We start from the raw sequence: 14,579 nt of genomic DNA on the forward strand, positions 1-14,579 counted from the left end.
GCGGTGCCTCTTTAGTGCATGGGGACTTCTTTTTTAGCTCAAGCAATCCTGCATTTAGGCGCAGAGGACTCTTGCAGAGTGCCCTGCTGCTGTGTTACACATGCAGACCCCGGGCACAGTTTTCATCCTTTGTTACTGACTGCTGTAGGGCAGAAAAAAGTTTTCTCCATCCAGCGACCTGGCAGCTTGCAGGTACGTTTCTGCGGCACAGACCCATTCCTTACCTGCCCTCCTGCAGGCTGAATCACGTGCCGCTGTGAAGCCAGAAATTGGCAGCCTCGTGCAATATCCCCTGAGTGCGTGATTACAGAGCTAGCTGTCGCTTTCTTGCTTAGGCTTAATGGCTCCTTTCGGAGCTGTTATGGACCATGATTTAAATATGTGTAAGGAGTACTTTTCAAAGCTTGTATTATTCGCTCGGTGCTGCCTCAGAAAAGGCCAGCAACCACAGGTATGACATTTGCAGAGCACATTTTGCTCTCCACTACCATTTATTTTATTTTTTTGACATCAAGCCTATGGGCTTGTCAGATGTCTCATAGTGAGGTATCAGCTGTGCCACAGAAAACCCTTCTCGGAGCTGTATTTCAGCTACGAGGTCTTGGTTCAAGTCTTGCACTTATAAATGCATAACTTAGCTCTGGTTGTAAACAAAGGACTGTTACAATCTCCTTGGAGAACGCCCAGGAAGAAGTTGGAGCTAAGTTTTCTTTTGCCATCTCTGGTTCTGTTGGTATGTTGGGAATATGGCAGAAATTCATGTTTTGACCTCTTTGACTTTTCCCTCCTTCAAAGTGACTCTGTTAGTGGTTAGAGCAGACACTGGTGTGCACTACTCCTCCCTTTGCTCAGGTGCTTATTTCACTTGGATGGAGAGCGACTCCTGGGAGACTTGCGCAGCTAAGAGGGTGCATACTAGAGCTGCTTGAAGCTCTGAACCATCAGCAGTATTTCAGCAAGGACAGGAAAAATTATCTTGTGAATCATGGTACACAGTCTCAGCTGGATCTCAGGTTCCAATCTGCCTCTGGAGCAAGTTTGGCAGGCTTATCCCTAAAAGAAAAGGCTTAAATGGCCACAGAACCATTTTTAGTACAGACTATTCCTCATTTGTGCTTAGGACAACAAGCAGCCAGACTTCAAAGAGGACCATAATTGCATATTTGTGTTTACATTGTTCCCATGTCATTTTGAAATCTACCCCAGAGCTGCTCCGGAGAAGCAGACAAACCTTCCAAAATTATGCAAATCTTTCAGCTACTCTGTGCTAGTGCTTCTGCTCCAAAACAGAGAAGATGAATAAGGGAGCTTAAGCCTTTCAGTCATCCTGTCTGTTTGGCTGCACCAGGCAGCAATACATCACAGATGAAATTAAGTTCGCTGACATTTGAGCACCATATCTCTAGAAACCATGGTGATTTGTTTAGGCATCAGTTAAGGAACTCTGCTTCTTCTCCTAGGACCAGCTGCTTTAATCCAGCCGTTTGCTACCAGTTTGCACAGCTTTTCTGCAGTCTTGATGGCTCAAGCCGGTCATGCCAATAGCCTGCGGGAATCCCTTCTCTCTGCAGACTCACCAGCAGAGGAGAACCTGACAACAGGTCCTCTGTCCCAGGCTTGTACATTATTTAGGTCATTTTTGGTAGCAGAGGCAGATAGTTGTGAACGAGGAACATAATTGAGCTTCCAGGAGGAAAGCCAGTCTAGCTGGGCGGTTGGCTGTTGTTGTCTGTCCTGGGATGATGCTGTGCTTCCAGGCAAGCTGGCCTCATTCCCTTCTACCCCAGCTTCAACGCTGCCAGGAGATTTCCCAATATAATCTCAATTACCAGCCAGTGAGAAGGAAGCAAATTAGGGCTGGGTTTTCACATCTCCGTCAAATTTACAGTGATGACAAAGAAGTGATAAAGAAGAAAAATCGTTTTGCATCCTTTGATATTAAAACCTAGGTGCTTCCATTTGGAATCATGGAGAGAGTAGATATGGAACCCCACAATGCTGTTTTTCTTAGTCACACTTCTGATTACATCTGCACTTTCATGTTCTCCCCTGGGACACAGCGTTTGGTGAGGCTGGGCACAAGAAAGGAAGTGCAACGACATTGCAGGAACAGTAGTTGTAATCACAACATCATCCTTTCTGTCTAAGCCTGAAAACAAAACTAAACAAGTAGAACTTCCCTGGGGTCATTCCCCAGGGCAATGTAGAGGGAATTTTGCATTCTGCTCTCCTGGTTCTTGGGCCATGCTCTAATTAACCATGAGAAGCAAATGTGTCTCTGAGCTGCTAAATAATCCAAATGGCTTTTGTGCTAAAGTGTAAATGAATCAGATCCATTAATTTCCTTTCTCCTCTCTGCAGGGGGATGCCAATAGGTCAGACACAGATGAGGACAAGACATCTGCCAACTTCGATGATGATTTTGAGAAGCTGAAAGACCTTCGAGCAACAGGTAGGATTTTGGTTCTGTGTTTTCTCATGAATTGGAGTTGTGCTACAACTCAACCTCTGCAATCGTCCTTTCCTGGAAATTTATAGGAGAAAGTAGAAGAATCCCTTTCACTTCACAATTGATCTGATAGCTATGTTAACAGAGTCACTACGCAAAATATGTTGGGAAAGCTAAATGAGCACTGATATTTCCTTTAAACAGATGTTTTTCTAATTTCAGCTATCTTGTAATTTTTAGTTATGTCTCATCGTTTCTTCTGTATCCTTACCACAGAATGTTTTGCTGACAGCAATATTCTTACACGACTTCTCAAAAAGTCGTCTTCTCAAATCAGTCATGTTCTCATCTGTTCTTTTGGTTTCACACAAATGCACTTAGGTGAGGTTTGATTGATGGAAGTGTTGCAGTTTATTTGTGTTACAGGAGAGCCTGATGATTGATGGGAAATAAGTCCACGTTGTACTACTGCATTATAAACGTGGAATAGTAGGCGTCAAGCTCTACACTCTGTAGAGTTTGCAGCTAGGTAGGGGAAAGGAAGGGATCGGATATTTAAACAGAGTGAATGGCACAATGGTAAACAAGAGCCAGCTTAGTTCCTCTGTATTTTTATTCTCAGCTTGGGCTTTTGTTAGGATTACTTTAAATGCTTCTAAACTAGGGTTCATTTCAGCTAAGGAAATTATATTGATTGTGGTGAGCAGATGGAATTCAGCTGAAGAAGGGGCAGAAGTGATTTGTTGAGGAAGATGAGACAGAGCTAGATCACAGGAAGGTGACGGAGCTGCTGGATCTGCAGATCAAGCAACAAGTCCCAAGCACCAAACAATGAGATGAATATACATTGCAAATAGTTGGCAAGAAAATCCACAGCTTAAATTTCCTCTGCACCAACTATTTGCTGAACAATTTCAAATAATAAGAGAGTTCTAGGGGAAAGAGATATTTTCACCTTCTCAGGTAGTACAAGAATAGAAAACAGGGCTGAGCTCGCTGTCACTCAATGTCTGTGAATAACTGTGTGTCTCCATAAGCCTCCTAGGTGCCAACCGGTGACTAAAGAGCGTACGGACATTAACAATTCTATTACGTTGCCACTGGTCTGTAAACAGATACACTGGCAAGAGGAACGTGTACTGCAGATTAGCAAATTTTGAGCTGGATCTTCCACCCTTCAAAGTGAGTGGCAATGTTCCCAGGGACTTCTGTGGTGCAGATCAGATATCTGTGCCCAAGCCAGCAACTAAACAGATGATACAATAGAAGCACGCTGCATTACAAAAGCAGCCTGTGGAGGAAAAATAGCAGGGGTAATGTGCTTACTTGGATTTCTCACTGCAGACTCTGTCGTCTTTCCTGCTGATCACAGATGGTCCCATCCTTCGCCCTCCCTAGGACTGTGATTCTGCAGTTATTAAACCAGAATCCACTAAGCCCAGTAACACTGGGGATAGTTCAGCTTAATTTATGTGTTTGAAACTAGGCTTTTGGTTTTGGGTGTTACTGCACTCCGTAGAGCTACAGGCATTACATCTGGTTTGTCTTCAGTTTGAAGACAGTTGCTGCGGTCCATACTTGCCATGCAGGTAAAATAGATGCTTTCTCCAGTTGCCACAGAGCTGTACCATGAGATTTCTCTGTTACAGAAGGTTTACTCTTTTAGGCATGGAGATGTTTAGAAGGCATTTCCATTTCCTGTCCTCTGAACAGATGACTAAAGACAGTGACTGATGTTTGCTTAGTGCCTTCCACACGAAGGAACTCAGAGCACATCAGAACTGCATAAAAATCTCTGTCCCATAGATTATGTCAAGGAGAAGAGATTAACTTCATAGGGTGAATTTAGCTAGTCTTCAGTGTCCTTTCCTTGGAAACTCTCTCCCAGACCCAAAAAACTGCAACTCCAATCTCCTAATCCCCAGAAACACTGAGCAAAAGAAGGCAGGGCTGAAGGCCTCCTGAAAGTTTGTGACATTTGCCTTATGCCTTTCAAAGTGGTGGGTTAATCTTAATATTGCCCACAAAATTTCATCTCCATTTGGCAGAGTTCCTAGAAGACCCAAGGAGTAATGTCTATTTTGAAGAGTGGTTTCTGTAGCTCTAGCTTTGCATTCACCATGTGTTTTCTCTCCAGAGATGAAGATGTACTCACTTGCTGTCACACCGAATGGGCACCTGGAGGGCAGGGGAAGCATGCCACCTCCTATCATCATGCGCACAGCTGCCACACCAATGCCCACGCCAAAGTGTTCCCCACACATGGATTCAGTGCATACTTTCGTGGACTCAAGGAGAGGGAGTAATGCTTCAATAGATCCCATGAGCTACGATCAGAAGTCCTTGGTAGGTGTTCATGGCTAACGAATCTCTCTCAAGTGCCTGCAAGCAGCACAAGTGACATGTGTATACATTTATATGTATATACATAGTGATTTTTGATGTTTGCTGGTGCTTCTGGTACTGCCACAACTCTGCAGTGCTAGCTGATGTGTGCCTCACTGTGCATGCACGGCTAGAAAATGGAGAAGGTGATAGGGATCAAAAATACATGGAAGGGCAGGAGGAGAAAAGATTCAAGAGGGACAACTGAATGGGCGTGATATACTGTGGCAAGACAGTGACAACATCGCAGACAAGGTCAGTGAGTCTATGGAGCTCCTGGTGTTCCTGTGCAGCAGGACGAAGTCTGGTTTCCCTCACAGTGTTTTAGGGTTGTAGCTGGAATCCACTGTATGCCATGGGAAATGAAGGATTTGTCCCAACCACCCCAGCAGCTGAGCCCCAGTTATGGTACGGCAGCACTGCTGGAGGGGAAATAGAGGAAGCAAGGTGTGAGCAGACTGATTGCCACCAGGCACGGCTTGCAGAGCAGAGATCTGGCTGGAACTGCCTGCTTTGGCAACTGGTTGCATTTTGCCTGCAACAGGGGAGCGGGAGGGCAGCTCTGTGAAAACAGAGGGAGCAGACTTAATAGACAAAGTGGATTTTTGCTGCTGCTTATCTATCCTATTCCTCTGCTCTGTAACTGCAATATCATGTTCAAATCAAGGCAGTGGACCGTGAAGGTACTTCACACAGAGACAGAGCCACTATCCCCTTTGGTAAGCTGCTTAGTCAAGGTAATGCTTTTGAAAAGAAAATAGACATGACTGTTATTTGCCTTGGGGTTTCATGGGATTGTGAGTTGCTAGAGAGGGTGGTTCATGGTTTGAATTCTTTCTCTGAGAGCACGTCAGTGCCACCAGCCAAAGGAAGATGAAGCAGTCAGAGGAAAGCTGGCCAGCACTGGGGAGGGGGAAGGCAGTTTGCCTTGTTTCTGTGCTAGGAGGAAGCCATGGAGGGAAAAAGAGTGTTCCTTCTAGATTTTCTGCTCTGACCTTAAGTGCTGTTATCGTGGCAACCACCTGCCAACCAAAGTGCATCGACACACTGATCATTGCCAGAAATTTGCTGTGAGAAAGACATTCATTCCACCTCCTTGTGCAGCAAATTGAAGAGAAAGTAATGCGAATTTGGGCACAGTTTCCAACAGACACTTGGGTGACTCAGGTGCCAGCACCCATTTGGAAGCCAGGGAAGTTGTGTGCTGAAACAACTTGGACCTGAGGAAAGAAAATGCTGCTTTGGCACTTAGTGTCTTTGGGTTCGGTTTTTATGCACAATTGATGTTGACAGGACAACAGGAAATCAGGTAGCACAGAGGATTGGTATCTGTGCTACGGGTGTAATTCAAAGAGTGCCTTCAGCTGGGTGCTTGGCTCCCATCTCAAGGCATTGGCATGGTAAAATTGGAGCGGTAAGGAAAGCTGGAAGGGGAAGACATGCCTTGCAACAAGAAGGGTCTTCCAGTCTGGGCAAAATGCCGTACTCTGTGACTTCCTCCTGCAAGCAAACCCTCAAATGTCTTTCTCCTCTCTCAGTCCAGCCTCCGCAGTTCCCCTTGTGCCAACTGGGGCACCAGCAGCAACTGGGGAAGTCGACGCTCAAGCTGGAACAGCCTGGGCAGAGCCCCGAGCCTCAAGAAAAAGAACCAGTCGGGAGAAAGAGAGTCCCTGCTCTCCGGGGAGGGCAAAGGCAGCACAGACGACGACTCTGACGATGCCAAGTCCAGCACGGTCAGCAGGCCCTCCCTGCACCGCCGGGCAGAGTCCCTGGATTACCGCAGCTCCTTGGACCTGCCCGAGCTGCTGCAGTTGCCCACCATGCGCCACTCGCTCAGCATCAGCCCCATGGCAGTTCTGCCTGCTGAGTACCAGGACTGCAATGGCAAGATGGTGCACGTCCCCAGCGAGTTCTTCCTGCGCATCGATGGCCATAAGGAGGAGGCCATGGACTATGAGGATGACATGGAGGATGTGAGTTGAGGGGAAATTGGGTGCTCATGCATTAAGTGGCTTTTCCACTCCAAGAAGGCGGATTAAAAGTCCAGCTCAGGCTCAGATGTGTTTGTGCCTAATGGCTGGTATAAACAAAACGAATCTAAACCTGAGGGAAGAGCCTCTGGTTCCCAAAAGGCTTTCAAGCTAATGGTGCAGTCTGTTACATTGCATTGGTCTCTGACAAAGTAAAACTGCAAGGGGATGTGCAGGCATTTGCCTGTTCTTTTTGACTGGCTGAGATTGTCTTTGTCAGGATGTCTACAAAAATTAGCTGTAGGTCACAAAAGCTAGCTAATGTCTTTGCTCGCAGGAGCTAACTGGTATCTTGAAGGCTTGAAAGTCCAAAAAGAGTGTTCTCTACACTATTTAACTTTTTGACTGTTTGAGGCCTTTTTGGTTTTGACAAAACTTTGGATCTCAAAATGATAACTTCCGAGAAGTCTTGATTTGTTGTGTTCTCACTGTAAAAACAGCCCCTTTCTTCCACTCCCTTTCTCCCTGTTTCACTAAAAATATTGACAACCCTCCACCATGCCTGCTCTCTCTCTGTCCCAAATGCTGGGACTATGAAATGCCAGGTACTGCCCCCTTTCACTGAAAAACTGTGGAAGCTGAAGAGGCAGGAAAATAAAAGAGGAAGAAAAGGTGTTTCTTCTTTTCTATCCAGAGTTACTGCTACCGGATTCGTAAAGTCCTCGAGCCCTACAAACCAGAGTGGTGCAAGAGTCACGAAGACTGGTCCCTCTACTTGTTTTCCCCACAGAATCGGTAAGAAATTATAGGGAAAGGCCAGCCCAACGTTTTGCAGTAAAGGAATATTACATTTTTAGTTGACCTTCCCCTGGGAAAGATCCCTCTGATGCAGAAGCACTGAAAGCTTTAGAAATCTGACTCCTGATTTTCAAGTAATGTTTCTGTTAGTTGTGGGCATAATTGTTGCATGGGTCACTCTATGCCTGTCTGGGAAGAAGGACGGTTTAACCATTAATAATAGCCATTATTACATCTTTTTTACATTAACCATTGGTAGTAATGCTTGAAGCCTGTGCTTGTAGAAAGAGACTAGTTCACCACCTGGGCTGATGCTGGTGGCTTTCAAGAACATGCCGTTAAGGTGGGAGTCTCTTGCTAACCCAAACATCTGAAGGATATTTTCTCTCCATCATTTCTACAGGTTCCGAGTGATGTGCCAGAAGGTCATTGCCCACAAAATGTTTGATCATGTGGTGCTGGTCTTCATATTTCTCAACTGCATCACTATAGCGCTGGAGAGACCAGACATAGACCCACACAGCACAGTGAGCACTTGAGTCATTTTCTTCCTTGATCTCACAAGCACATCTTAGTCTTGTCAGTGCAAGACCCTGTAAAATAAAAGATGTTTGTTTTCTAACCTCTTTAAATAACATGCTGCGTTTTGTTGCTTATGTTTTAAAGGAAAGGATATTCCTGAGTGTTTCTAATTATATCTTCACTGCAATCTTCGTGGCTGAAATGATGGTTAAGGTAATTATATCTCCATCCTATGACACATAGTGAGGCCTGACAAAGACTGAAAATCTGACATAGTTACGATCCTGGTGCAGATTTAAATGTCCTTCTTCTCCTGGCTGTAGGTAGTAGCTCTTGGCTTTTTCTCTGGGGAGAACACCTATCTACAGAGCAGCTGGAACGTTCTGGATGGAGTCCTGGTCTTCGTATCTATCATTGACATTATTGTCTCCATGGCATCAGCAGGCGGAGCTAAGATCCTCGGTGTCCTTCGTGTTTTGAGACTTCTGCGGACCTTGAGACCTCTCCGGTATGTTCATGGATAGGGTGACTAAGTTTATTTTGTGTTGATAGATCAAGGAATTTGAAAAAATGCATATGATCCCTCAAGACTTTGCTTAATAACACAAAAAGCTGAAACACAGTATGGGTAGAATCACCTTTGGGGAGCTTTTATCTAGTGAAACTGTTTGAAAAGAGTGAGATTATTTCTAATATAATTTCTCTTCTCCGGGGCGTGGAGAAGAGCGAACGGAGTTTGGAGAGAGTGGTGTTATCATACTCAGGCAGTTAGTGCATTGAATGCCTCCTCCACGCTGCATTTTTATCACCGTTTTACAAAGCAGTCTGGCTCCTTGTTAAGCTGTGCAACCTCATAGTCGTTCCCCGAGCAAGGAGGTCGCGTTGGCTGAGAAAGAATTTGCAATTGAACAGGTGCTGATGATAATTTGATAAGCTCCAGCGTCTATACCTGCTGTCCCATGCCTGCATATCTAAGATCATTGCAAAACAATTTAGCTCTCAGTTAGGAAGAGGATGGGAAGATGCTTTCATTATTTGAGAAAAGGAAAAAGAATTTGTATTTTGTTTACAATGACGCAATAACAAAGAGCGTTAGTGCTTGGGGGATTCTTATCAGCTTACGGCTCCTGTCCTATTTCTATCCTGCTCAGCAAGAAACACAAGCCTTTTTTCATGAAATTTCAGTGGAAATAAGATAGGCACCTCCAGAGGCCTGTAGGCTTTCTGATGAAAAGCTGCTTGCTTATGAGAGTAATAGGAAGAGGCAATCTTATTTAGGCCCATGACTGCCAGAGCAAGAGCTATTTGTCTGCTGCTCTGCATTTCCTTGCTGACAAGTAGCTTTGTGAGTGTTTGTCCTCTTTCTTGCTCCCACACTCTGTTCTGCTGGTGGCATGGGGGTTCCCTTGCAGTGCTGGCTCACTGGAGCTGCTCTGGGTCACCCTGGACAAGCCGTGGCTTGGCAGGGCTTCGGGGCATCTGTCTGACACACATAACTGGGAACAGAAATCAGGGCACAGGCGGCTCATAAGCAAACATAAGGGAAAAAAGGGAATTGGTCTCAGAGAATAACTAGGGCAGAACCTATTAATAGAGGGGAATTCGTCACCCTTCACATTGGCTTCACTTATCACAGCCTCTCCTAGGATTCCTCCAGGGACCATTCCTAACACTTTGTAGGTGCAGTTCAGACTGCCACATTATGTACTGCCAAACAAGACCCTGTTGAAACCTTTTGTCCCTGCAGCATGCGTCTCTGCTATTTTCTCTGTTTGGCAGGCATTAAAGCCTCATTAGCCATGCAAGCTCAGACTATCTGCAAGGATTCATACTCTCTCCCCTCTACAGGCCCCTCCTAAAAATAAAAATTAAAAAAAAAAATTGATGTTTTTCAGTCAAAACACCCAGCTTCCCAGAAAAGCTTGCTCAGGCTAGTTACACTTCTGTGTGCAAACACATTTTTCAGACACCCATGGGAGAGCTGTTCTCCAGGCACTTGAACAGAAAAGGGAAACGCTCTCCATAATACCCAAAACCCGCTTCAGGCTGTGCTCAGAGCATGGCTGGCCTCTCATCGCGTCACAGCAAGCAAGCACTGCTGTTCTTTAATGGGATGACCCTTTGGCTGTGGAGTTGTTGGTCGCAAGTCCCTGTTGGCAAAGAGTCAGTTCAGGAACTAATTAGGAAACAAACTGAAATTACTTTGTTTGAAATGTTGTTACAGGGCGCAGGCCAGCGGGGCAGGTGAGCGCTTAGGCCTCACTTTTGAGGGCTTGTGTAATCCCACTGATGGGAAGGCAGACAGACACGTGCTTTAGGGCCTTGTTTCCCTGGGGGACAGGGGGCCTGGGATTCACCTGCTTTTCCAATGAGCCCTTCGCGGGGACCTCATTTGTGCCTCCATTTCTAGCTCTACACTAAGAGGACATGCTCTCTAGTGCCACTACAAAGCTGTTCACTCATGGTGTTAGAAAGCAGGCTCCTGCATGGAGAGTGTCCCTCTGGTTGGATCACAGAGACGTCAGAGGGGCCCAGCCCTCTTGGCCGAGGAGCAAATAGCCCTATCGTGGGAACCTCCATGATACTCTGCCCATACAGAGTAATCCCTCCTCACTGTTGCTAGTAAGCAGTTGCCCAACAGCCTACCAACAGGATGTCTTAAACTTTTTAATTCCATCTAACGTAACTGTGGATGTTTTGGTTGTCCAAATAAGTCAGTAATCATCTCTGGATGCTGCCTGCAGGTAGAGGGGGGTTTTGTTAGTTTCACTGAAGCTCAAGCAGAGGTGAAAAAGCAACCATATAATAACAGGAAATTTTAATAAAAATTAAAAGCTTTATTGTTTTTGCATTTTTCAGAGTCATCAGTAGAGCCCCAGGTCTGAAGCTGGTGGTAGAAACCTTGATCTCCTCCTTGAGGCCTATTGGGAATATCGTTCTCATCTGCTGTGCTTTCTTCATTATCTTTGGGATTTTAGGGGTACAGGTAGAGTATTTCCCTCACCACTGCCTTATGTAAGCAACTGCTGCAAAAGAGTGATTTTTCTCACCTCCTGGGGTTAAGGTGGAAATAATGAGCTTAAGTCTCCCCAGGGGAACATTTCAGTTAGTTGTTAGGAAAGAAGAGCCAGGCTCTAGAAGAGATGCTCTGGGGTGGGGTTGACATCTTCTCACTGGAAGGTCCACAGGTTTAGAAGAACAGACCTCCCTGGGAAGGGGAAGGAAAAGCCAAATTCTGAGTCTCATGTCTCTGAGTGCTGGGATTCATATGTTAACTCTTCTTCTATATGGGAGATTCTCATCCTCCCATCAAGACAAAGCAGGCCTGCAGGATCGCCTTTCTTCTGTTGTATCTGAGGCAATAAGCATGTATGTCTCAGTACCTGAATTTTCACCAGAGGTGGTTTCCTGCTGTGTGTGTTAAGACAGGTATCTGAGCTGGGAGGAAAGAAAAGGAATTTGAACATGGAAAAAAGCTCTACCAGGGGACAGAAAGATAAATCAGAGGAACAGACTTTCCATAGCTGCTCCTTTTTTGTTTTTTTCTTTTGTTGTTGTTGCTTCTCAAATACAGCTTTTTAAAGGCAAATTCTACTACTGTGATGGTCCTGACGTGAAAAACATCACTACGAAGACTGACTGTACTAACGCACGCTACAAATGGGTTCGACGGAAGTACAATTTTGACAATTTGGGACAGGTAAAGTCCTTGTTGCAGGAATTTTCTTTACCGGTTTTTAATGAATGAGCACTTAAAACATATTCTTTGAAGTGGGTGTAGAACCTCCAACAGAGGAAGCTTCTAAGAACAGCATAGCTACTCATCTATCAGAAACAACCCTGATTTAGGGTAAGAATGTACCAGGTCACCTCTCAATGTGTCTTGCAAATGGACTTCCTAGGGTTATACAATTCCTTGTTTTTAGGAGAATTTTGTCTTAAAAGCACTGCTTTTGCATGCAATCCCTTGTGTATGGAGCCTAACTGTCACTTTGAATCTCTTGGCTGCTAGCTGTTAGGTTTGCCAAAAAAAAAAAAAAAACAGGTGTTTTATACTGGCTGAAAAGCAACAGTCCATAGTAGGAACTGGGATCTGTTAAACTTTATTAAACCTCATGACATTTGTCCAGCCTGGCATATTGATTTTTAATCATGCTTAGGTGACCAGACAGCCTGATGTGGCTGAGCAAAAATGAGCCTATATGTGAGGGAAACTGAATGTTATTGACCATAGGTTGCTCAGCTATAGTTTTAAGCCAGGTATGCAAACAGGTAAATCAAACCACATGTTGCATTTCTTCACCAGCTCCAGGGAATATGATGTGTTATGAGCTGTGGATTGGTTTTGCTGAGCATTGCCTGTTAGTAGTTTCTTCTCTGGGAAAATGCAAGACCAGTCTTCTCTGCTTTTCATTTACAGGCCCTCATGTCCTTGTTTGTCCTCTCCTCCAAAGACGGTTGGGTGAACATCATGTATGATGGTCTGGATGCTGTGGGTATTGACCAACAGGTAATGTACTGCGGAGTCCAGAAGTGTTGCTGTCAGAAATCCCATAGTTGATTGGTGTTTGAAGTCCCAGGGAGGAGCAGAGTTATGGGACCTACTTGAGGTCCTGACTGCCCATCATACTGCCAAGGGTTTCCATCCTCCACTGAGTAGCTTTTACAGTGGCTGCACCCCTTGTAGTACACAGTTACTGATGGGGATTTTACTCAAAATAATGGCACTTCAGTTGGCCCATGTGTGCCATTGCACTGTGACTCCACGGAAGGCAAGATGAATTTGAGCAAACTCAAATGAAAAGGGAAACAATCAGGGTTGCTATGAAAAAGACATTAAGGTTGTGTGCTGTGAGACACGCAAAGGTAAGTCAAAAGTCTTAGATGAGAAGTAGTTACCCCATTGTAGCTGCAGTAACACTTTGCACTTAATTTTCTTCTGCTTCTGAAGATCTCATAACAAGTGAGAAACAATGAACACTCAACTCAAAAAAATAAGCTGGAGCCTTTCTTTACCTAAAATGATCTCCCAGGTGGGATGATACAGATCCACTGAGATTTATTTTAAGCTATGTGAAATAAATGCTGAAATAATTAAATCCCATAAGCCAAATTATAGGGACTATGGCAAGTTTCACAACAAAAGTAAAATGTAGCTAGTGAGAAAATGAATGAGAGGAAACTGTTTTGAGAAAAATCTCCTAACTCCTCCCAGCCCTCTCCTCCTCTCCACACAAGTGTACCGGGCTGTCTTGTTACATGGTGCCGAATATCCTGACTTATACACATCTAATCTATGCCGCTTCTCTCTCTCATTATTTTCTTCTCCACCCCACCAGCCCATCCAGAACCATAACCCTTGGATGCTTCTCTACTTCATCTCCTTCCTGCTCATCGTCAGCTTCTTCGTGCTCAACATGTTTGTGGGGGTGGTGGTGGAGAACTTCCACAAGTGCCGACAGCACCAGGAGGCAGAGGAGGCCCGGCGTCGGGAGGAGAAGCGTCTGAGACGCTTGGAGAAAAAGCGCAGGAGTAAGGAGATATACCTGTCTGGTCGGTAGACTGTGTTACAAACCAAAATCTTTCTGAGCCCTGCCTGCTCCCAAAGCAAGACTTTCATTTTCCTTTGGTTTTGTTTCCATGGGATTCAAGAGGCTGTTTTGCTTCGTTACCTTGTTGGCGGTACCTTAAGTCTCGGGTTGCCAACACCCTGGAATTGTCCTCTGCAAGCCTGACGTAAAGCATTACCTGTTTACTTGGCTGGGGAGCAAATCCTCTCCAAGCAGAGTCCTCTAGCAGGAACTAACGTGCTCTGCAAGGCAAAGGTGTCCCTAAGGTTCCCCAGCACCAAGCAGGAGCTCATGGTGCGACTCAGGGATGCAGTGAGTAAACAGCTGAAATGCTTGCCGTGCACGTGAAGGCCAGTCCTGAGGGTAGCCCTGAGGCTTAATGTGCCGCTTGCATCTGAGGATGGTGGTGGTTTGATTTATTAATCCTTTTCTTAGCCCAAGTAGTTGCGATGCCTTTTAGCGTCCTAGCGCATGGCCCCGCATGCCACAAACATGATGCATGAGGGCATGAACATACCAGCAGCCCTGGGGAAAAGAGTTGAGCCCTGAGATGGGGCTGTCCAGAAAAGCCTTCTTTGGAAGATGTCCATTACAAGAGATGCTTGCCCCATCACAGGCTGGGGGGAGCCCTTCCGTGCTGAGCAGTGTGCTGGGACTGATCCAGTAGGATGATCAAGCCAGACCGGAAAAACAGTGGAGCATATGCTCCTTTCCTGGCCCAAACCTTCCCAGAGTTTCTCATGTATTGATGCTCGCCTCCACTGCTCCCTGGTGGGCTTCACCAAGAACAGACCTATAGCCTCTCTTGGGTGTTCCCAGGGGAACTGCCAGGAAAACAGTCACTGTAACTTCCCAGACCATTTTAGCAAACAGGGATAGCTGGTG

General features: G+C 45.4%; 1 protein-coding gene across 1 annotated transcript in view; it reads left to right on the forward strand.

The window, feature by feature from the left end:
• The window catches only part of CACNA1H (calcium voltage-gated channel subunit alpha1 H), a 225,580-nt gene that overhangs the window by 177,420 nt on the left and 33,581 nt on the right, over positions 1-14,579 (forward strand). Inside the window, exons 14-24 of the mRNA XM_050713773.1 lie at positions 2,362-2,452; positions 4,587-4,795; positions 6,373-6,807; positions 7,499-7,599; positions 8,006-8,129; positions 8,269-8,337; positions 8,448-8,632; positions 10,984-11,110; positions 11,699-11,824; positions 12,545-12,634; positions 13,464-13,677. Coding sequence (XP_050569730.1) covers positions 2,362-2,452; positions 4,587-4,795; positions 6,373-6,807; positions 7,499-7,599; positions 8,006-8,129; positions 8,269-8,337; positions 8,448-8,632; positions 10,984-11,110; positions 11,699-11,824; positions 12,545-12,634; positions 13,464-13,677 — 1,771 coding nt within the window. The remainder of the gene's footprint in view (positions 1-2,361; positions 2,453-4,586; positions 4,796-6,372; positions 6,808-7,498; positions 7,600-8,005; positions 8,130-8,268; positions 8,338-8,447; positions 8,633-10,983; positions 11,111-11,698; positions 11,825-12,544; positions 12,635-13,463; positions 13,678-14,579) is intronic.

The sequence above is a fragment of the Cygnus atratus genome, chromosome 15 (assembly GCF_013377495.2).
Source record: "Cygnus atratus isolate AKBS03 ecotype Queensland, Australia chromosome 15, CAtr_DNAZoo_HiC_assembly, whole genome shotgun sequence".
In the NCBI taxonomy this organism is placed as follows: Eukaryota; Metazoa; Chordata; class Aves; order Anseriformes; family Anatidae; genus Cygnus; species Cygnus atratus.